This window comes from Poromitra crassiceps (assembly GCF_964638095.1).
Source record: "Poromitra crassiceps genome assembly, chromosome: 15".
Taxonomy (NCBI): Eukaryota; Metazoa; Chordata; class Actinopteri; order Beryciformes; family Melamphaidae; genus Poromitra; species Poromitra crassiceps.
Genome location: NC_139634.1, coordinates 16,966,106 through 16,990,047, shown reverse-complemented (window position 1 = coordinate 16,990,047; position 23,942 = coordinate 16,966,106). Strand labels below are relative to the sequence as shown.

Sequence of the window (23,942 nt, the reverse complement as noted above, 5' to 3'; positions counted from 1 at the left end):
TCTAATTGTTTGATTTGTCTAGTTTTGTGTCTCTGTTTTTGTATTTTCTATGGACCTGGGTCCATCAATAAAGCTTGCTTGATTGATTGGTTGATTGATCGATCGATTGATTGGGTTTAACAGAGTCCAACTAAAACCAAGACCAGCCTACCATCAGAGAAATACCCACTGGAGAGCTTGCTAGATGAAGACCATCCAGTTAAGAGCATCGCGAAGAACTACCCAATCAGGAGTCGGTTTAAGGAAGCGCATATGACGGTGAGGCGTGCATGAACCTTTTTCACAATTGGTAGACGTGGAAGTAAAAGTGTGTAGCATACTGAGTTGTTAAATTATTGCAGAATGGAGATGCTGAGGACCAGCTGGGTCCGAGGGCCACGGGGTCCCCATCTCTGCCACAACCTGTGCAGCACTGCGGCACGGATGAAGAAGGAGAGACAAACGGTGATAGACAACAAGCCAGGAGGGTTTGCCTTGAGCACATGGGCGTAGAGGTCAATCCGGGGTCAACAGGAAGCTGGGAAGAGGAGGAATTGGATGTGGTGGGAGGGTCCAGCCCCGTCCCTGAACCTGTGACCATCAGCTGGTCAGAGGAGTCACAATCTGAGGGAGAGGAATCTGAGGAAGAGGAGATTGACGTAGTTAGAGGAATGGTGGACTATGCTTCATCAGCCGGCCTGCTGTCTTCTCTACTGTGACGACGGTGAGTGTGTTGAAGGAAAACAAGCAAGGAAACTGCACTACTCTCTGTTTTATATTGCACTGTAGCATGTAGAGTGGGATTTGTGTTGTGCAGTGTTTTGTTTTGTTTTTTTGGCGGGGTACACTCAACTGAGAGGTTTCTTCATGTATGTATATGCTCCGTTTGTATTTCTCTTTGTACTTTTGATGGTTTGCTTTCTGTCTGGATTGTTTGTTCCTTTATTTGGGGGTCGGTATGTGTGGGAGTGGTGGGTGAGAGAGCGTTATATAAGCTCTCTGTTCTACTTTTTACTCCCAGTTTTACCACTTATTTGTTTCAAAATAGACCAATTATCTTTGTTTTTTATTCTCCACATACAGTATATCTGTATTTTGTCATATTGGCAATGTAATATTGCCTAGCCATGTAAAATGGTTCTACAAAATATTATGTAGCCTTGGCTCTGAAAAGTTGCTTTTTTTCCAAAGTATGTTAACTGACAACACTGTTTATTTTTATATAAAGAGATTTTCTTAGACAAAATTTGACAAATGTGGCTCAAACACCCTCTGTTCTCAGATCTTTTAGAAAGTATTTTTCTACTGTATTATGTTTGGTATTTGTTAGATTAAAAAAAAGTTCCTTACACTTCCTTGTGTTGAATCAGTTGTATTGTTTAGACTTGTTAATGTTAATAATGTAATCTATATATGCACTTATGGTTTTGTAGTGACTCTCCACAGACAGATCAGGCTCGTCATCAAAGGTGTAGGTTTCATTTCAAACTATGATGGGGACACTGGATCAAACTCTGGACAGAAAATCACGCTGATATACTGTTGCCATAGCCGGAGCCGAAATGCAACTGTTTTCACTCAACTATGCAAGATCGAAACAGAATATACAAAATAGCATAATGAAATATATTTAAACTTGTCAAAAAAGTTTGGAAACTTGTGTTTGGATGATCATATCTCTGCTGTTACTGTATCCTCAGTATTGTATCTTATCTTGTATGAAAGCCTGTTTATTTCCCTTCATAATACAGGATCCTATATTTGTGAGATGAGCAGCACAGCTGTTTATGCGAGTAGCGCCAACGTCAAAAGTGACAAATTGCCCTGCCAGTGTCAAACAGTGTTGGTATTGACTCTGTTGTTTTGAGTTGTTTGGGGGATTGGATGATTGAACTCTATCAGTAACAAGGAACAAACAAGACATATTGTCAATTCTACACTGGTCATGCTTTGCTGTGGGATGGAATTCCATTCCTCAGCCAGGATTTGTCGCAGGTCAGCCAGCTGGTTGTGTTGGTCACTCTAGCAGTACAGCATGCCTGAGCTGATCCCACAAGTGTTCAATTGGGCATCTGATTGGCAGCACCTGGAGCATCCTGTTTGCTTATTATGGAGCCTGATTGGCAGCACCTGGAGCATCCTGTTTGCTTATTATGGAGCCTGATTGGCAGCACCTGGAGCATCCTGTTTGCTTATTATGGAGCTTGATTGGCAGCACCTGGAGCATCCTGTTTGCTTATTATGGAGCCTGATTGGCAGCACCTGGAGCATCCTGTTTGCTTATTATGGAGCCTGATTGGCAGCACCTGGAGCATCCTGTTTGCTTATTATGGAGCTTGATTGGCAGCACCTGGAGCATCCTGTTTGCTTATTATGGAGCCTGATTGGCAGCACCTGGAGCATCCTGTTTGCTTATTATGGAGCTTGATTGGCAGCACCTGGAGCATCCTGTTTGCTTATTATGGAGCTTGATTGGCAGCACCTGGAGCATCCTGTTTGCTTATTATGGAGCCTGATTGGCAGCACCTGGAGCATCCTGTTTGCTTATTATGGAGCCTGATTGGCAGCACCTGGAGCATCCTGCTGCATGCTGCTCTCTACCAAAGTGGTCATTTGGTGTCTGCTCCAATTTGGAGTAAACTGTGGTACCATCTCCATTGCCCTCCCACTCAGCAATGTGTGACCAGCATGAGGAGGAGATGCCAGGCTGTTGATGGTTCTTCCATCTGCTATTGAGGCTCCTCCTGACTGTGTTCAATGGATAAAGTGTAAAATTGCCAATATGTCTTGTTTGTTCATTGTTACTGATAGAGTTCAATCATCCAATCCCATCCAAACAACTCAAAACAATAGAGTCAATATCAACAGGAGGATACACTGACATTAGCTGTGTTTCCATTACAGTTTTTCGCAAAATAATTGCGATATTTCTACAACTTCGACAATGTACAATTGCGACTTGTAGGCGTTTCCATTGAAGTTGAGTTTGAGTGAAGGCGCACACACCTGAACGCAATTCCCCGTTGCAGCAGCTGCCACAGTGATTACGCACGGGGATCTGCCCGAAATCCCGTCCCCTGCATGCTCAAATCCAACCAATGGTCAATGCAAATCACCACATGAAGTTACAACGCATATAAACGAGCCTGATTATCAATTCAAAAGAAATGAGTGTCGTACCCTGCCCCAACATGTTGCTGGCTGCGGTGAATGCAGTGAGCGCGCAAGAGGCAGAGGAAAAAAGGTAGCCTACAACTGCGCGCAGCCAGCAGCCTGTCACCATGGACCGATTTCTGTCGTTAAACATGATCTATTTTCCCCAGCTCCGCTTTTGCACAACACTCGTCTTTCTGCTAGGTTGCCGCGGAGGTTTTGCCACGGCTTATCGAACCCTTTCTCCCTCATTTTCCTTTCATTTTCCGCTCCTTTTCCAAAGGAGAATATGGGTCAATTGACATGCAAATGCGAAAAATGTGTTTCCATTACACTTTTGCGATAAACTGCTATATCGACACGTCTGAAAAACCACCTCATGAGAGCGCAAAAACTTTTTGCGATATTTGGGAGGTTTTTCGAAATTCACGTGTTTCCATTACCCACTTTCTATTGCGATATTTAGATTTTGCGCATTTCTGAGGGTAATGGAAACACGACTTCTGACAGGGCAAGTTGTCACTTTTGACATTGGTGCTATTCACATAATCAGCTGTGCTGCTCCTCCCACAAATGCAGGCGTGTGTGTGTGTGTGTGTGTGTATATATATATATTTTAAATTTGACCTAATTTACTTATACAATCAAATTATGAACCACAGAAGTGGAATTTGTTGCATTTAAAGAAGGTTCAAACAATTCAGAGAAGGGGTCGGAAAGGGTGTCTTTGTGCTTGTGACCAAAACCAACCATATGCTTTCCTTCGAAGAGTGAATGAAAACAGAATATTATGCTTTTAAGACAAATAATTTGCATATAATCTATACATGTGCTTTCCCCTATTACAGTGCATGTAGCCTGCTTAATTTAGTTTGGCAGACAGATCTCGTTATTGCAAAATACAGATCAACCATGTGACTGTACTAATCTTTGGATTCAAAAACACGTAGAGGAAAATTGACTTAACTCCTTTCCTCCTGGTTTGTTGCATTTCTCATTGATTTGATGAAACATGAGGAGCTAAGAAGGTTAGAAAATCACTCAAAACCAGGAATTTCCAACCATGCTGCCTGCAGGCTCTGAAGGCAACACCTATAAATCATAGAACAACAGCAGCTGAAGTGAACATGAGTTTATTAGTTATCAACCCGTGGATCAACCTCCTACACACAACAACAACAAAACACATCTGAGCTGCACCACAACACACTCAGCCACGCTGCATGCTGCACCGAGGATGGCGAGTGCAACTGGAGGTGGCGTTCTCGGGACGTGGCGCCATTTTGGAGCCACCTCTCCCCCTCTAATTGGGTTCCGGCACCCTGAAGGGGGAAGGTGAGAGTACAGCGCAGGTGTGTGTGCGTGTGTGTGCATAGGTGCTTCTAACCAAGTAAAAAGACACTTGTGTGAGTGTCAGTCATGGCGGTGTGCGTTTGTGTGTGCGTGTGTGTGTGGAGTGTGTGTTTCCCTGTGCTTTAACAGTGCGATATTGTCCCTTATCACACTTTTCGGAGCGACTGTGAGCCAGTAGTGGTGGTAGTGAGTCGGGTTGGGCGGCTGTTGTGTCTCAGGTCAGGGAGGGATGGGAAGGGAAGGAGAGAGAGGGAATGAAGTAGTGGAGTAACAGGGAGGGGGAGTCCGGGGGAGTTGCTGTCCGGGGGCCGTGGCTCAAACCAGGGCCTCAGTTTCAGCCTTGCCCCCTCTCAGTGCTGGATGCGTCTGATGGACTGGATCTGGGGGGTCTGGCAGTGGGAGCCCCAGTTCCTCCAGTGCTGGTAGTCTCCGCTGTGTCTCTCACACTCCATGATGTACTGCTGGCCCCTGTAGCCGGGGTACTGGTAGCACACAAAGCTGTGGGAAGGGGCCACACGGGTTAGTAGGAGTTACATGAGTTGTGGCAAATGCGATGGATTAAAGGACAGGGACTACTTTGTGTCTATAGGTAATTAGTTAGGATGTGCCAGTATTTTCTTCAATTAAAGGATTTGTGTTTAGAGCTTAAGAATAGGCTCATTTCACAGCAACCTTTTGAGGTGGTAAAGCAGGAGATAACGCAGGTGTAATTCATTAGCATTAATGAGGGCACCTGGCACTGGAACACCTCAACAGAATGGAAGCATAATTAATGGCATTAGCGTACAGCTGCTTTACTTCCTGTTTTTACCACCTCAAAAGGGTTGCTGTGAAATGAGTCTATAGACTAGAAGTAGACTCAGACCAATAGAAGGTATTCAACAGGAAAGTGTCTACTGGTTTGAAGCAGATAGTCAGGTCATGGCAGTCAAGTCACGGCTGCACACATTATCAGGCGAATCCAGAAAGGCAAACATATTCTATAGATCCACAGAGGGAACAGTCACTTACGCGCCACACTGCACATGCATGGAGCCCACTTCGGGCATCATCCAGCCCATGGCCTGCAGGGAGGGGAAGTCGTCACACAGCTCCACACTGCGGCCCATGAAGTTCTCCTTCTCGAAGATCGTCATACGACTGCTGGTGTGGGACTGGAGGAGGGTGGAGAGAGTGGTGGATCCTCAGCAAAGAGGCGTATTTCAGTTCTATCAAAGCACCTATTCCTTTTGGGCTCTCACACACACACACACACAGGTCAAAAGGAGATGGAGGGTGTACTCACGGCACAGTAGATGGGGCGCAGGGACATGAGGCGCTCCACGTGGTAGGAGAGGGAGCCGCTGTAGGCGTCCCAGTGGGGGTACTCGCCCCTCTCCAGGATGAACTGCTGGCCCTGGAAGTCATGGTGCTCGAAGCCCACCCAGCTTTACACAGAGAGAAGAGAGACAGGGTTTTACATGTTGATCCACAGACATCACTTTCTATCCATTTGAAGATGTATTAGAGATCGATATATCGAATGATGAACCTCAATGGTTTTGTTCCCAAAATGGCATGCATAGCATTTTGGAAAATCATTAATGATGTCTTCATGCCTGCATTCGAGAAAAGAGCACGCCTCCCCGATGTTTTGTACATTCTGTGTACCGCGCGGCGTTACCATTTTGTCACTACTTACGATCCACTCTCCACCCTGATGGAGCGGATGTTGTCCAGGCCGCACTCCTGGATGTTGCAGCACTCGGAGGTGAACTCCTGGCACTTGCCCTGGAAATGCTCCTGCTCGAACACAGTCACCTGGAGAGACGGGGTGCGAGAAGAATTAGGGGGCGGAGAGAAAAAAGGAGCAGGGAAATTGAGGTGCGTGGCATAGTTCCTTCTTTACCTCTGAGTATCAAGCAGGGATACAGAAGACGTAAATGTAAGCCATGGTATAAAATGTTCTCACACAGGCTCATCCAATTTTGGAATAATGTTCACAATATGGGGAGTGTGTTGCTCGGTGTGCAGTCAGGAATGTGTGTGTTTGTGTGTGTGTGTGTGTTGGTAAATGGCCTGCATTCATATAGCGCTTTTATCCAAAGCGCTATACATTCACCCATTCATACACCGATGGCGGCAGGCTACCACGCAGGGTGCTTACACACCATCGGGAGCAATTTGGGGTTCAGTATCTTGCCCAAGGACACTTTGACATGCAGACTGGAGGAGGCGGGAATCGAACCACCGACCTCTTTCATCCAAAGCGATTAGTGGACAACCCGCTCTACCTCCTGAGCTACAGCCGCCCCATGTGTGTGTTTGTTTACCCTGAAGAAAGGAGCCATGCCCATCCCCGAGTTGATCAGTGGCTGCATCATTGGGGACCTTGTAGATCTGTACATCTTTCCTCCTGAGGGGGCAAGTAAGGAAGGAGGTAGGGAGGGGGTGGAGAGAAAAGACCCTTTAGACAAAAAACACCTCAGCTGTGTCAACCACTCAGCAAAGCAATATTTTGCACGATTTTTTAAGCATAAAATATGACAGTGTTCAACTTCAAAGAGAAACCTCACACAAGCCTCAAACTATTGGGCATCATGCATGGAGCCATAACACTTTTTTCCACAATTCATAAATGGGGGCTGGTCTAAGCGCATTTCATTTATTGATACAAAAAATAACTTTAATATCTCACTAACAAAGTGAAATTTGACATCACATAACCAAATCTATTAATAATAAATGTGTTGTAACGTTACAGGTGTTTCCAAAATATTTCGTGCTTTTGTTGATTTTCAATTCCAAGCGTGAGTATAAGCCCCAGCCCAGCAGCGTCTGTGTAGCCTCGCTGTCCCTGACCCTGACTGGTGTTCATGCAGAGTTGCAGCCTTACCTAGAGTGGTACTTTATTGGAAGAGGTCGGGAATGGTACGCGCCTACCGCCTTTCTCGCGTAGAGCTTTGAGAGAACCTGGCGCTTCAGTTTTATAGCCTACCGGGGAGCGCGCCTGCCCATGCGCGTCCGCGGCTCGGTGGACTGGCTCGGTCCATTCGCCACAGTGGCGGCGAAGCGCGCTCCCGGCAGCCAGCTCAGCAGATCCTATAGAGCGCCTGGCCCGTCTGGAACAAAGGCGCTCCGGTATGTTCGGGCCCCGGTCAGCAGTCCGGCCTGTGTCCCACACAAAGGGCCGAGAATAGTGGGGGAGAATGTGGGGATTAACCGCGCAGCAGAGGCACCGCTGGGGGACAGAGCGGTGGATAGTAGGCTACTATGGATGTAAATCTAGAAATTATTTATATATATTAATATATTTTTTTTTTATCCCATTTGCCCCTCATTCACACAAGGGCATCCCACTGTCACCAAACGTTTACGCGCGCGCCCACGTGAGTGCGCGCATACGCACGCACTGCACACAGATGCGATGGTTACCATGGTGACAGATTTGGGGTGTCAGTGATGTGTTAGGCTACCTATCAACAATTAAGCGCCTCATGTTGGCCTGAATGTAAAGCTCACCTGCTAACAATGCTGGATCAATATTGCGTGGGACATTTTTCTGACACAACTTCCCAACCTTTTCGGACTCATCATGGTCCATTTGAAAATCTCAAAAATGTTCGCGGCCCACATCCAACAACAAACAATAACAGTACGGAGGCCAAATAATGTATCCTCACTCAGAGCACTTTTCACTATAATGAAAGGAGCTGTCCATCAGCACCACAAAGAAATCAGCAACTAAAAGTGAGGGGCTGTCTGCAATAGCTAATAATTAACGAATAATTGATTACAAATTAAATAACGGTAGCTATCATTCAACACTGGACAATAATAATAACAACAACAATTAATTATTATTATTTGGCGGCCCACTTGCAATACCTGAGCCAGAGCTATCCGAATGATTGTCATGCCATACATTTCTATAACCACAATCAAATAGCCTAATTCATATTACTTTGTAGGCTACAACACATTATCAATACATGTCATTTCATTGTGATCAAACGGGGGAATCATCTTGTGATCTTTAATATGAAGCATTTCTGCATTAAAGTAGGCTATCTGACATGTGAAAGTAGGCTACTGTGTAACTACAACAAATATCAAACCATTCCATGTTTTCTCATTTCAGATGAGTTTAGGACCATCTCCCCATGTCTCTCTGGTGTTAGTCGCTGGCCCTCAGTCTCCTCCTCGACCACCCCCTCCCCTCTGCCTGTCCCTCTCTGATGATGTGGGGGTTCTTTTGTCTCGCGCCTCTGACCTCAGCAGGTTTGTTTCTCTCTCCCTAATCCCTCTCCTCTGGGCGCCAGCGTATAAAAGGGAGGGGCGCACCTCGAGCCGCACACACTCTGAGTGGGGCTCGGTATAGGCATCACACACACATACAGGTAAGGCACACATACACACACATAGGCTACACCTGCGGGTATACCCAGGTGGAAGTTGGGCAGATTACATCAGGATAGATAATTCAGTGTACTTAGTTTTTCATCTCTCCATTATTGGCCTTTCCTCCATTTTTGATTTATTTTCCTTCTACTTCTCATCCATTTCTTTACACCATCACACCAGTCGAATTTGCCACAAACTCACCTCTTTCGGTGTCTCTTTGTCTCTTCTTTTGCCCAGCAATCATGTCTACTGGAGATAAGACCAAGGCTGCTTCCCAGACCGACGGGAAGGCTGCCCAGAGCAAGAAGTCCGAGATGGGCATGATGTCCTACAAGGTGGGTTGGCTCTCACATGGGACTCCTGCTTCACAAAGAGATAAAAGTGGCTCTCACGAAGCTACATCGACATACTACATATTTCTACAATATTGTGGAGCGTTATCTTTGCTGTATAGTGACTCTCCTGTGTGCTTCTGCCCCCGTCAGATGTACGTGTTCGACCAGGAGAACTTCCAGGGTCGCATGATCGAGATCAGCAACGAGTGCATGAATGTGTGTGAGATGGGCATGGACCGCGTGCGCTCTCTGCGTGTCGAGTGTGGACCGTAAGTCTAAGGATATTTATTCTAAATTCGGTTCAGAGGCTGTGTTATTAGTGAATAAAAGTCACTTTCACATGAGGAAGGTGCTGTAACAGTATGCAAAAGCTACATTGGCTGCTGTTGATCGTGAGGAGAGTATATTATGGAGTGGATAGAGTGTGTTCTCACGTTACCATGATGGCTTTGCATGGATAGTACGTAATACAAAATAGTAACGCCGTCTCCTCTCACGCACGTCCAGCTTCGTGGGCTTTGAGCAGATGAACTTCTGTGGTGAGATGTACATCCTGGAGAAGGGAGAGTATCCCCGCTGGGACTCCTGGAGCAACTGCCAGAAGAACGATTACCTGCTGTCCTTCAGGCCTGTCAGGATGGTAAAAAGCAACGCTCCTCTGCTCCCGCTCTCTAGTCCATCCTTCTCAAATTCCCTCTTTCTTCCAAGTCCCTTCACTGACCCAATTGATCTCCCTCTGTCCCAGGATCCCGAGAAGCACAAGATCTGCCTGTACGAGGTCGGAGAGTTCAAGGGCCGCAAGATGGAGATCATGGACGACGACGTTCCCAGCATGTTCTCCTACGGCTTCACCGACAGAGTGGGCAGCATCATTGTCAGCTGCGGAACGTGAGTGGCTGCTGTGTACAGAACTAGAACTATAAGTGTATTCAGAGAGCGCAGACATCTGCTACGGCCAATAGTCCAGTATGCAAATTTCGTGAGTCGGATCGGATCCGCCCCAAAATTGAATGGGTATTTCCTTAGCCTTTCCACAAAGTTTCATGAAAATTGGCCTCGTATTTTTCCATGATCCTGCTAACAGACAGACAGACAGACAGACAGACAGACAGACAGACAGACAGACAGACAGACGACAATGAAAACATAACCTCCTTAATAAGTTCATATCTAAGAACACACAAAAAAGACTGAGCTCATTCCTTGTTTCTGTGTGCAGCTGGGTGGGATACCAGTTCCCTGGATACCGTGGTAGCCAGTACCTGCTGGAGAAGGGCGACTACAGGCACTTCAACGAGTACGGCGCCCGTCATCCCCAGTTCCAGTCTGTGAGGCGTATCCGCGACATGCAGTGGCACCAGCAGGGCTGCTACACCATGGCCAGCAAGTGAGGCTCAGTGACGGAGAGGAAGAGGAAGAGCGGAAGCGAGGGAGCGGGGCGGAGGAAGAGGGGACGGGGGAGAGATGTCTGAGGCCTTACCTCAATACTTTAAAGGCTCTTTGATCTGACACAGCGTGCGAGGGGAAGGGGTGAGGATCTCGACCCACCTCTGATCTGAGAGAACACCTCAACCGGAAGGAGCCGCTGGAGCAGCCCTCCACTCCTCTCTGTCTCTACTTTTCTCTTTCTCCCCTATGGTCCGACTTCGCCCCCCCCCCCCCCCCCTACCCCATTCTTCCTTTTTTCATTCCTCACTTCTTTCCCCTCTGCAGTCCTTTGCAGCTTCAAGGAGGGAACAAGACATCTGTTTTACACATGATTCTCAGCTCAGGGTGCAATGCACCATGGGAAACTGAGTTTCTAGAGCCCCCTGCCCCAGGCTTCCTACCCCTGTGCATTGCACACCCTCTCTGCTGTACAGAATCCTGGCCAAGTTTTCAATAAAAAGGAAAATTTTGATTTCAAACATGTTGTCTTTGTTGCTTAATATCATGATAGCTGAAAACAGCGGAAAATAATCTTAATATTTGTGAAAAATCAAGGAACAATTTAATTAATTAATAAAAAAGTTTGAAACTTATGGACCAAACTGTTCCTTTCATTGGACTTCTTGGCTAAAATGAAAGTGGTAGCTACAATTCAAGCAAATAAAATTATCCTATCCCGTCGCCTCTGCCAACTGGTACAGTATCTTGTACTAAAGCGTGCAGTGTGCAAAAAGGCAGAAAGAATACTGCATGTCTTTTTTTCTTTTTGTTTTCTTTTTCCAAGAATTTAATAGAAAGAACTTTGTAGAAAATGTGTAACGTTATCTTGAAAACTATAACTAGAGATAGATCATAGATCATAAATCACTAGTATCACAATGTCACTTGATTCAAGAGATTTGAATTTGTTGATTTGTAGTGAAAACAAATGAAATGATCTGCCAGTGGACAGATTCTTTCACCTGTTTTACAAAAAACAAATGTCAATTTAAGATTCAATATTACAAACTTGATGACTTGCAATGTAATATTATTGTTGGTCATCTCATGGCATAAAGCAACATATCCAACCCCAAATAGTGCCATGTTCAGTGTGGGTAGGTCTAGCTGAGTGAACAGGACCCAAATTCCCTTCAAGTTGCTTGATGCATTCATCTCATAGTGAACATAAGCAGCAGTAAACACACTCTTGTACCAAGTTTGCTTGCTATAAATCCCAAACTTTATACAGATGTTTGTCTCGCATCGTTAAAGACATGCATTTTGTAGGCTACATGAGGCGGATATCTTTGAATGCAATAATGTACTGTGGGACTTTGGTCATTTTGGTGATGAATTTGTGACTAATGTGAGGCATTGTCAGCAACTTTCTTCGCATTGTTTACCTGGAATCATTTCCCATTTTCAATTCTGCTGTTTTTATTAAAAAAGTGAAGAACATAACATTTTACAAACAAGGAGGTACACTCAAAAGACAAACATAAATATATAAAAAATACATCTAAAAAAACACAATATCATAAATGTCGTCTATGAAGCCTCTGATACATTTTACAGATGCTCAAATGCCTGATCTCTGTGGCGCAGCTTGAGCCTAGATTAGGTGCAATCATGTTTGTAAGCCCCACACAAAGCAATTTTCTTCCCCTCCTTTCTTTTATAAAAAATATCATTATAAAATGCATGCTCCTGAGAGCAGCTGACGAATGTTCACTACAGTGTAGTGTGTCTTGTCCAGCAGGTACATCATGTCTGTCTGTCTGTCTGTCTGTCTGTCTGTCTGTCTGTCTGTCTGTCTGTCCGTCTGTCTGTCTGTCTGTCCGTCCTGACATTTGGACAGCTGGACGATGATGTCAGCGTGACATCATCCGCACAAATTCTGTGAAAAAAAGAAGAGATAGGAGAGAAAGAGAGAGGGAAGAGGATGAGGATACATTTCATGGCTTAATAGGAGTCTTAGAGGGACATAATGCAGGGGTGGACATTCTCTCTCTCTCTCTCTCTCTCTCTCTCTCTCTCTCTCTCTCTCTCTCTCTCTCTCTCTCTCACCCTCAAAATCCACCAGGCCGTCTCCGTTGAGGTCAACGTCTCGCAGGATCTCGTCTATCTCTCTGTTGGTCAGCTGTTCCCCCAACAGCTTCTTCATGGCCTCCCGCAGCTCTGTTATACTGATCTGACCATCCCCGTTAGAGTCAAACTGGAGGGAGGGAGGGGGAGAGAGAGAGAGAGAGAGAGAGATTTAAAGGAACACGTCAACATTTTTGGGAGATTTGCCTATTTTCCATATTCCCCATAGTAAGATGAGAATATAGATGCCTTTCTCTCAGCTGTACCTTTCTCTGTGTGTGTGTGCAGTACAACATGTGTGGCACCCCTCCTGCCAGTTAGCTTAACACAATGAATGGTAGTTGAATGGTGCAGCACATTCCAACAGCACCCAAACGCTCTATGTATTTAAGCATTTCTTTAAAGAAATGCTTAAATAAAACAAGACACAGAGTCTAATAAGGACATAGCTTGCAAGCCGTTGTTGGGTACAATGCGGATGTGGGGGAATATGTAGTTGGCTAGCTCGTTGTTTACGCTGTTACGTGTTGTGGTTCTTGCATGTTCCTTTGTATCTCCATTAAACTAAGATTTGACCTTTTTTGTAATTTTTGCACAGTTAGATATTATAGTGGGCTGAAAATCGCATATGGCTCCTTTGTCTTCAGTGCTGTTTGATGCCTAAGTTTCTGTTTCATGATGTCATGCAAGTAGAGGTGTGAGCTGTGATTGGTCTACTTTTGTGGGGACAGACGGACAGTGAGACAGACAGACAGACAGACAGACAGACAGACGGACAGACAGACAGACCCTGGTCTAGATGGCTTGGCCTAAAATTTTTATTATTACAATATAGTGAGGAGGAGATAAAACAACCCAATCACTAGAATAAAACGTTAGCATTTTACATGTCTGCAAACCAGGGATACGTAGGCCTACAATCTGAACGTACAACATACGTACAACATACTTGAACAACTTTGGTTATGTTTAGCCAAGTAAAACAGATGGTTAAGGTTAGGATTATGGTTTGGGTTAAGCCTGAATAACAAAAATGTTAAATGTAGACTTTGGATCTCTCTAGTGTGAAATGCAGGTGTTTACGCTCTTCATCCACCCCAACCACAACACTCTTACTGGCCACCGCCACGCTATTTCAACAGCAGACTAACATTGATACACATATACGTGATGCACCTTTGATATTGTTTACTGTTGGTTTGTCTGTAACTTTTTATGTGCCTGTCTTGGCCAGGTTTCCCTTTTAAAAGAGATCCTTGATCTCAATGGGGCTAATCTGGTTAAAAATGGGTAAAAAAATAAAAAATAAAAAATAAAATAAAATAAAATAAAATAAAAATGCTACGTATCCGTGGATTGCAGAAACGTACAATGCCTTGTTATTGTTTTATTCTGGCGACCATGCTGGATAAAAATACTTTTGACAGCCTCCCACCTCTCTGAAGGCGTCTTTGAGCTCTTTGATTCCGATCATATCTGCTGTCTCTGCCAACATCTTGGGTCCCATCAGCTCCACAAAGTCCTCAAAGTCCAATTTACCGCAACCTGCAGGAAACACGCACACACGCACACACCCACCCACACACCCAGACACACACACACACACACACACACACACACACACACACACACACACACACACACACACACGCACACACACACACCCACCCACACACCCAGACACACACACACACACACACACACACACACACACACACACACACACACACACACACACAGAATGCTATGGTAAATTTAATCACTGAATCTAAATTGATGAGTCATGAGGGTGGGTGGAAAGTACAGACAGCAAATTGGACACAACCTCCCATGCTAATACGTAGGCTATTCCCATGATGTCAGATGTTTGTTCCTGCTTTCTCATTTTCAATCACTCCCTCCTCTGTGTGCACCGTTTCTATGCATTTAAAACAGCCTCACTGGCTGTTGTAAGTGCTGCCGTTATCCGACTGTGCCCTTTAAATCCATAAACAGGACAGTACGGATTACAATAGAACATTTTGACTGAAAAGCTATTCTATTCTATTCTATTCTATTCTATTCTATTCTATTCTATTCTTTGCAAAAATGCCCAGAGCTGTTTCACCTCAAAAATTAGCTGTCACTAGCCTATTAGGCTTATTACAGTAAGATCATTTGAGAGATTTGTCAGTCAGTCAGTCAGTCAGTCAGTCAGTCAGTCAGTCAGTCAGTCAGTCAGTCAGTCATGTAGGTGTGGCCAGCGCACTCTCATTCCCAACGCGTCCAGATGTGACAGTTTAGAAACCAACATGTCCAAATTAGCATATTGACCAAAACGTGACAATGGGAAGGGAAACGTCTGTGAACCACATGGATGTGCTATTCTCAAATCCAAGACAACATATTCATATTCAGTTTAACTTCATGGAACAATATCATCTACAGAGAGTAAACACTGTCTCTGCAGGACCAATTGTAGCTTTTAGCTTTTATCATAATAATAACAAATCCACTTAATCCCATTGTCACTGCACTGGAATCCCTGGGATTTGTCCAACTGGTATAAAAGGCTACACACATGCAGTTCTGCTCTTTTCTGTTGGCAGGCCGCTGTTCTGTCCCCCACTCACCCTGTTCTGTCCCCCACTCACCCTGTTCTGTCCCCCAATCACCCTGTTCTGTCCCCCACTCACCCTGTTCTGTCCCCCAATCACCCTGTTCTGTCCCCCACTCACCCTGTTCTGTCCCCCACTCACCTGTTCTGTCCCCCACTCACCTGTTCTGTCCCCCACTCACCCTGTTCTGTCCCCCACTCACCTGTTCTGTCCCCCACTCACCTGTTCTGTCCCCCACTCACCCTGCTCTGTACCCCACTCACTCTGTTCTGTCCCCCACTCACCTGGTCTGTCCCCCACTCACCCTGTTCTGTCCACCACTCACCCTGTTCTGTCCCCCACTCACCCTGTTCTGTCCCCCACTCACCCTGTTCTGTCCCCCACTCACCTGTTCTGTCCCCCACTCACCCTGTTCTGTCCCCCACTCACCCTGTTCTGTCCCCCACTCACCCTGTTCTGTCCCCCACTCACCCTGTTCTGTCCCCCACTCACCTGTTCTGTTCACCACTCACCTGTTCTGTCCCCCACTCACCTTGTTCTGTCCCCCACTCACCTGTTCTGTCCCCCACTCACCGATCTGCTGGCTCAGTTCAATGAGCTCCATCTCAGTGGGCATGAAGCCCATCGTCCTCATACACTCCCCCAGGTCTACCGTCTTGATGTAGCCTTTCTTCTTATTATCAAACTCTGCAAACGCCTCGTGAAGCTCTGTAAAGGAGAACACATAACAATATTCAACTATGTGAAGGTTTACATTGTTAAATCAGTTCTGGTGCAGTGAAACAGAAGCACAGTGTGGACAGCCCATCCTCATAAGGAAAACGACAACATTGGACGATTTTTGAAGATGTTTACGAATGCGACCTCTTGTGGTCTTGTAAGTAAGTGCATGCGTGCAGTGCATACGCCAGAGTTGGGAGCTGTAACTAGGAAGTAGCGGTGATTTCTGGCGGTCTTTAACGTAACGATATTGAAATAGTTTGCTGACAAGTGAGGGTGAAGGGGTGGGCTTGGCAGACTGGTAGTCTGACTCACTGGAAGCAGGTTGCCGGGATAAGCTCTGCTATCGGCGCCGACCATTTCAGTTGGAGCGAAGCTAAATCCCAACGCTAGCTAGCAAGCTAGCAAACGCTGAAAATGGCAAGTTTTGACGAAGATTTGGATTGTGCAATAAAGCAGGCCTGCTTGCTACTTTCGGTGGATGGTTGTAAAGATAACATAGCCTTTTTTCCCACTAAACCAGAGTGAGAGTAAGAACAGCAAGACTAGCAGACTGTTAAGTCGTGAGAGACCCGGTTCACCTCCCGGCGTGTTCCATTTTTAACCGTAACCCAAACCATAACCCTAACGTTAACCAAGTTGTTTTAGTTGCCTAAACATAACCAGTGTTTAAACATAAGCGACGTGACGTTTTCAAATTAACCGACATGATGTGTTTCAAATTAACCGTGTCCCACGTGAGGTGTATCACCTGCACGCACAGTTTGGCTCATAGGCTATATATAATTTTGGGAGTCATTGGAAATTGACTTATTTTAGTTGTTTCGGTATGAGGATGTGCTGGTGAGTGTGCTGGAAGTTCTCTTACCCTCAATCTCCTCTGGTCTCAGCTCTCTGTCCTGTTGGAGGGAACAGTGGGACACATTAGTTTAGCTCTCACAAAGAAACACACACGCAAACACACACATGCACACACACACAGGTGCATTTATGACATGCACAAACACGCTATCACAAATAATTTGACTGCTCAGTTGTCGCACTCTAGGCACAAACAATCAGATTCATACAACCAGCCAAGCATGTCGATTTTCAGGCACAAATGGATGTTGAATCACAGATGCCATGACATGTTATGAGGAAACACGGCACAGAAATGATATTCAACTATACACTTCTTTGAGAACTAGAGGAAATGAGAGATAATGAGTTATGAGTGGAAAACTATCATTTCACACACCTATTTTTAAGTTAGAATTAGTGCTGTGATTTCTGGCGAACTTTTTGGGTCAGTGGGGTTTGGCTTTACATCCCGCAATGGGATAGGGAATGCCAACTGGAGCCAAACAAATACCAATAACTGTGAAATAATAGCCATGCGGTTAATTTCGAAAAGCTGCTCATGTATCATGGCTGGAGTTTCATATTTCAACATAATCTGAAAAATGTAATTTATAGTTCTATCAGTTATATTAATTGAATAATATGCTCTCGTAGGTTTTAAATTCAGTATTAGAAAGATCAATGCCAACACAGTGTAGCTCAAGATCTAAATCTATATGGATTAAATTCTACTGGCCTTTCTCCATTATGATATGAATCAGTGGACAATTCACCTAACATAAATCAAATAACCAGATTATTTGTGGGAGGCTGCCAGGCAACAGCTGGAGATTAGGAGATTTTGGAGGTTTAGTTGGGAGACCCTTGGACACATGTCCATTGTTCACACACACACACACACACACACACACACACACACACACACACACACACACACACACACACACACACACACACAAATGACATGCACACACACACGCACGCATGAACGCACACACACACACACACACACACACGCACACGCACACGCACACGCACACGCACACACACAGCCACATGTACTAGGCCTATGTACCTTGTTTGCACATGGTACAGGTTTGTATGAAAGACCACCCAGTCATGCACCCAATACACCACCACCCCCCCCCCCCCCCCCCACACACACACACACACACACACACTGGAGGTCCTGCACAGGGGATGGTTTGGCTAAGTGCTGTGAGGAGAGCACAATAATGTGGAGAAAGCAAATCCTCTCGGATCATTTTGATTTGGCTGGCCTGTTGAAACCCTAGAGTGCTCCATGCTACTATATCCTCTCTCCTCCCACTTCAAAGAGGCACTCAGCTGCCAAAATATCCAATGCCACTTTTGTTTTGTTTACTTGAAAACAGCAGGTGTTTGTATGGGACAGACCAGCTCGCAAACACCCAGGCTAAATAACTAGAATGCATTATACTATGTTTCATATGAATTTATATATTAAGTGCCAAAATAAATGAAATACTTGAGTAAAAGTGAGATACAGCATCCCGTCATGCTTAGACAGATGAAGAATCTATGGTGAGGTGCATCAAAGCTGTTCTGGTGGCTCATGGCCAACACACTGTTAAGGTACACTATGTGGGTGTATCCTTTAATTTGGCAGTTATCTAGGATGTCATATTTGGCAGATGGAAACTTACAGCTCTACTCTGTTAGTTTGGGTCGTCCCAGTGGGAATCATCAAACCCATAACCTCCACTATGACCGTACCTTGTGCTGCACATATTGCACTACTACACTTAGCTAGACAATCAATATGTTTCCATGGAACTGAATTATCGACCCCTTTGAGTCTGTCTGGTCCCCGAAGGGATTTGATTGGCTGACCCAGGACAAGCGATGCGGTGGAATGACTGCTGGTGTGCTGATGAAGATGACATTTGTGAGATTGCATGGGGGGTGCATGGATACGTGTGCATACTGTGGGTATGTGCATGGATACATGTGCATACTGTGGGTATGTGCATGGATACATGTGCATACTGTGGGTATGTGCATGGATAGGTGTGCATACTGTGGGTATGTGCATGGATACATGTGCATACTGTGGGTATGTGCATGGATATGTGTGCATAATGTGGGTATGTGCATGGATACATGTGCATAATGTGGGTATGTGCATGGATACATGTGCATACTGTGGGTATGTGCATGGATACATGTGCATAATGTGGGTATGTGCATGGATACATGTGCATACTGTTGGTATGTGCATGGATACATGTGCATACTGTGGGTATGTGCATGGATACATGTGCATAATGTGGGTATGTGCATGGATACATGTGCATACTGTTGGTATGTGCATGGATACATGTGCATACTGTGGGTATGTGCATGGATACATGTGCATAATGTGGGTATGTGCATGGATACATGTGCATACTGTTGGTATGTGCATGGATACATGTGCATACTGTTGGTATGTGCATGGATACATGTGCATACTGTGGGTATGTGCATGGATACATGTGCATACTGTGGGTATGTGCATGGATAGGTGTGCATACTGTGGGTATGTGCATGGATACATGTGCATACTGTGGGTATGTGCATGGATACATGTGCATACTGTGGGTATGTGCATGGATACATGTGCATACTGTGGGTATGTGCATGGATACATGTGCATACTGTGGGTATGTGCATGGATACATGTGCATACTGTGGGTATGCGTTTACATACGAGCGTCTGTGAAAAGCCCTGTTTAAGGAAGATGCAGGCTGGGCCCACGATGTTGTGCAGCATGTTGCAGTTCTTGACCAGCGCGCCAAAGGGATCGGTGAACTCCTTCTCCTCCACGCCCTCCTCCTCCTCTCCCTCCGGCCCCTGCTGGACCCCGGCCCACGCCTTATCGGGCCCCTCCTTTGCGCCCTTAGATGCAGACAAAGACGATGGGATTCAAGCAAGATGGCCCAACTTCAACTCACTTCCTGTCATTTTGTCACGTGGGTTTTGCCCATGGTTTTCCACGGACACGGCCACTTAGGAGACTTTCGGCAGGTTTGAGTTAATGGTTGACCACGCCCATTTAGGAGCCTTGCTACTACCATTTGTTAGAATTGGCGGAGCCTGCTGTGACCCATCTATTGTAATATAATATCTATGATGCAGATCCAGTCAGTTAGCCCACCACACTGTCTATTATGATAATGTTGGAGTTGAGACCACCTAAACCGAGACTGAGTCAAGAGCAAGACCGATGGGGGGTGAGACCAAGACCAGACCAATGCAAAACCATTTTCAAGACCATGACTCTGATGATGATGGCTTAACCTTTGCTACAATGAAAGGAATAATTATTTGGGAATTTTAGTAAAATACAAATGGCCTTACTGCTGCTAAATTATGTTATTATGTTAATTAACAGAAGCATAGTGGATTTGTTGGAGAAACAAAACATTGATTTGAAATTTAAACCTGTTGGTCTGCAGTAGGAATTAATTTCACACGATGGAGAACAGGGTTTTTCTTGGCTCAGAATGCGCCTTGTGGTCTCGACTGGTCTTGAAATAAAATCCTGGGTCCGGCTTGTCCGAGACCGAGTCAAGACCAAGACCGAGGGAGGGCGAGACCGAGGGAGGGCGAGTCCGAGACGAGACCGAGACCATTAGAGTGTGGTCTCAAGACAAGAGTACTCCAACACTACTATGATATCTACACACAATACAAAATCAAATCCTCTCAAGGAACCAATGTTGAGATCTATCGTTGTTTTCCAGTCATGAAAACATTATACTCTCTATGGCTATGGACTGTGTAAGCTGCTTATTATTTCAAGGCAATCCACTCACATCAGAGATTATCCTTACTATGAGAAACTTCATGTTGATCTCTCTCTCTCTTAATATTCTCTTCATCTATCTATCTATCCCCTCCAGTCTCATTCTGCTAAGTATCCCATCTACTGACTGACGTCTTGTTGCAGCATTATGTACAGTATAAAGTTACACATTGTGTCTTTGATAAAAAAATAAAAACGTATAGACAAATAATAGTAAGGAGCTAACTGCCATAAAGGGAAATATTTCGTATCAACAGGCTCCAAACAGATTCAACAAATATGTTGCTATTTTCTGTATTTTCAAAAATCGAAAATTATTAAAAAAAAAAAAGCATCTAGGCCGGATAACATAGTCAAGGCAAGTGGCTAAGGTGTTTTAGTTGTGAACAGAAGCATGTAAACACCACACAAATGCAGACTAGTAAAATCTATAGCTGCAGCGAGCAAATCTAAATCACACACACACAAGCTAAAGTCCAAAGTTCGTATCCACAGTTATAGCCTACATGTACAAAAAGAGTTTGGGTCAAGTGCTCTTACCTTCTTCATTTTGTCTCTCATGGATGGTTTGGTACAGTTGCCCATTACCTAACCTCCCCTAGCTGGGTACCAATCAATCTGACCCTCCCACTCTCCTCCCCCCTGCCTGTCCCTCCTCCCCTCCTCCCCTCCTCCTGCTCTCTCTGTCCACTCTCTTCTTTCCCTCTTCCTCTCCTCTCCTCTCTCGTCTCACAGGCCCAGCTCAGCTTTGAGTGCTGCTGAAGTTGGAGAAAGCCTCTCTCTGTGTCCCATGCTGGTTAAGAGCCGCCCCATATCAGACATCAGAGAGATGAAAACCAGCTCTAATCCATCCATAGGCGACCCCACATGACTCCACCCATCCCAGGTCAAGAGATGTCGTGAAACAAGCCAGCCGCAAAACCAAGCCAACCCAAACTAGCTCTCTTCTCTGCTGTAAACAGTTATACCAAGTCTCTCATGCGTCCCGTCCTGGTGATGTCACTATCTTTCTCCCCACATTCATCAACCCCTGTGTTTAATCCCTCTCTCTCTCTCTCTCTCTCTCTCTCTCTCTCTCTCTCCCTCTCTCTCTCTCTGTCGTTCACATGTTGCAACAGCATTTAAAATAGTTCATCTACAGTATGAGTAGTTTTAGAGAGAGTGAGAGAATTAGCGGGCATAGACACAAAGGCTTTAATCTCTCCGTTTTAGATTAAAGAGGACGATGGGGTGAACAGGCAACAGAATATTTAGAGGAAGAACAAAAAAAGAGGAAGAAATTAAGTTCATGTTGAGTACAGACTAAATCCAAAACCAGATGAAACATTTTTAGTGAACTGAAAAAAAAAAAAAATACTGGGACGTGTATTAAGAAAGGAGAAGAGAAAAGAAAAAAGGCGAACTTAATTGTAGCGATATATATTTTTGACGAACTGAAATAAAATACTTGAAAAACATTTTCCGAAAGGGAGTGCTTTCTAAAAATATGAATAAGACCGGCATATACAGTAGGCTACTATCAAAAGACTAACAATGCCTGTCTGAAATCAAGATGAATTATGAAATGTGTGCTAATGCTAATCACAAGTGCATGTTTACTCTAACGGGGAAAGGGAAGGTGAATTTGGAAATGGGCCACATACAGTAAGGAGCTAATAGGCAAACAGCGAGATCACTGTAGAAAGCTGGGCTAAATAGTGATTAAACACATCTAAAATCAGGTGAAAACCTCACCTCCAATTTTGGTGATTTTCATGCAGGATTACATTCTAATCTCTTCTATGGGGTGAGTAAATTCTACAGCCCCTGGTCTGATGAAATTGTTTCAAACCCCATTGGATAAACTGAAAAATACATGGTGGCCAAGCTAAAAACAAAGTTTTTATTCTTGTTCCTAAAAAGCGGATATTCTGGAGATAGGCTACAAGCTGTTCACACGACACAAGTGATATGTCCTGTTTTTATTTTCTGAAACATTTGAAATGTTTCTCAAATGTATTTTTGTTTTTAGCAGTTACACTGCTGAACCCTTAAACGAATGGGGAAGTAGCATGAGTGAGCTGTGATGCCTCAGCGAATCCCATCTTACGCAAGACGCCACATGAGATCCACAGTGTGTGTGTGTGTGTGTGTGGGTGTGTGTATGTATATGTGGTTGTGTTGGTGTGTGTGTGTGTGTGTGTGTGTGTGTGTGTGTGTGTGTGTGTGTGTGTGTGTGGGTGTGGTTGTGTTGGTGTGTGTCAGTGCGTCGGTTTCATGTGAGGACACACTTGGTGGGAGGTAATCAGGGGTCAAATGTGGCACGTGCTCTTACTGGACTCGTCCTCTTACAGCAAAGACTGTTAGACCAATTTGTCCCAAATTATGACAATATTAAAGAGTAATAACTAAACAAATAAATAAAGTGAAGTCTAGCACATAATGGTGAAAAGTAGGGTAACGTACCGGCCTTCTCCTATTGCTTGGTCTTTGTGCCAGGTGATGTCACCACCTGTTGTGGCATCTGCCACCATGATCTCTCTGATGGCAGATTTGGCATGCTTGTTCTGACTACAGTACATCCATATGGACAGCTTGTGTGTGCACGTATGTGTGTGTGTGTGTGTGTGTGTGTGTGTGTGTGTGTGTGTGTGTGTGTGTGTGTGTACTGCATGTGTGTGCGTGCGTGCGTGCGTGCGTGTGTGGTATGGCATGTGGCATGCACAGAATTAAGTTTTACCCATCACAGATGTCAATTTTTTTTTACCTCCAAATCTTCCCTGCTAAACTGCTACATATTATGCATGTGTATACTGTATGGACACAGTATGGAATCTATGGAAACATGCAGGAACACATTATGTGTATTGTAATATTGTATTTTTTTTTTAATGAGTAAGTAAATAACAAAAGCACAGGCAGTTGGAATAGCCAGTGTTGTTGTGGGCAAATATGCAGATAGATGATTTCAGATTTCAGAGTGTTGTGTAGAGTTCACTGATGAGTTTTATGGTCAATGGGTGAAGGTATTTCCATGAAAACCAAATTCCAACTGTACCTCTTATCTCCTATGCTGCACCAGGGAAACATCATGTTTTAAATGGGAATTGTCTCTGAGCTCTTTCGTATTTCTTCCAAAAACCAATCCTTCCCAGAAAAGGGACCATAAGGAGTTTTACCAGAGCTCATACCTTCACACTCAGCAGGATTAGATGGCAGAGAATGGACTGAAGCATGGCCTAAGCTCCGCAAGATGAAACGCAATAGTGATATCT

The 23,942-nt window shown here is 44.8% G+C and overlaps 3 protein-coding genes across 3 annotated transcripts in view; 1 reads left to right on the top strand and 2 right to left on the bottom strand.

Moving 5' to 3' along the window:
- Window positions 1–4,835: 4,835 nt before the first annotated feature.
- LOC310789971 (beta-crystallin A1-like) lies at window positions 4,836–6,872 on the bottom strand (the record flags this gene model as incomplete). The annotated part of the gene is made up of 5 exons (XM_083651692.1): window positions 4,836–4,983; window positions 5,497–5,639; window positions 5,771–5,912; window positions 6,167–6,285; window positions 6,798–6,872. 5 exons carry the CDS (start codon window positions 6,870–6,872, stop codon window positions 4,836–4,838), a joined length of 627 nt encoding a protein of 208 aa, XP_083507818.1.
- A 2,238-nt stretch (window positions 6,873–9,110) lies between these two features.
- Window positions 9,111–10,594, top strand: crybb1l1 (crystallin, beta B1, like 1; the record flags this gene model as incomplete). Its single annotated transcript, XM_083651589.1, has 5 exons — window positions 9,111–9,203; window positions 9,354–9,472; window positions 9,711–9,843; window positions 9,949–10,091; window positions 10,423–10,594. The coding sequence occupies 5 exons, from the start codon at window positions 9,111–9,113 to the stop codon at window positions 10,592–10,594; spliced, it is 660 nt and encodes a 219-aa protein (XP_083507715.1).
- Window positions 10,595–12,243: 1,649 nt separating this feature from the next.
- Window positions 12,244–23,942, bottom strand: part of LOC310790605 (calcium-binding protein 2-like) — a gene marked incomplete at its 5' end in the record, with an annotated part of 17,814 nt that continues 6,115 nt past the window's right edge. The window contains 5 exons of the mRNA XM_083652318.1: window positions 12,244–12,510; window positions 12,681–12,828; window positions 14,134–14,243; window positions 15,869–16,003; window positions 16,884–16,914. Of these exons, the coding sequence (XP_083508444.1) occupies window positions 12,485–12,510; window positions 12,681–12,828; window positions 14,134–14,243; window positions 15,869–16,003; window positions 16,884–16,914 (450 nt within the window). The 3' untranslated portion in view covers window positions 12,244–12,484. The remainder of the gene's footprint in view (window positions 12,511–12,680; window positions 12,829–14,133; window positions 14,244–15,868; window positions 16,004–16,883; window positions 16,915–23,942) is intronic.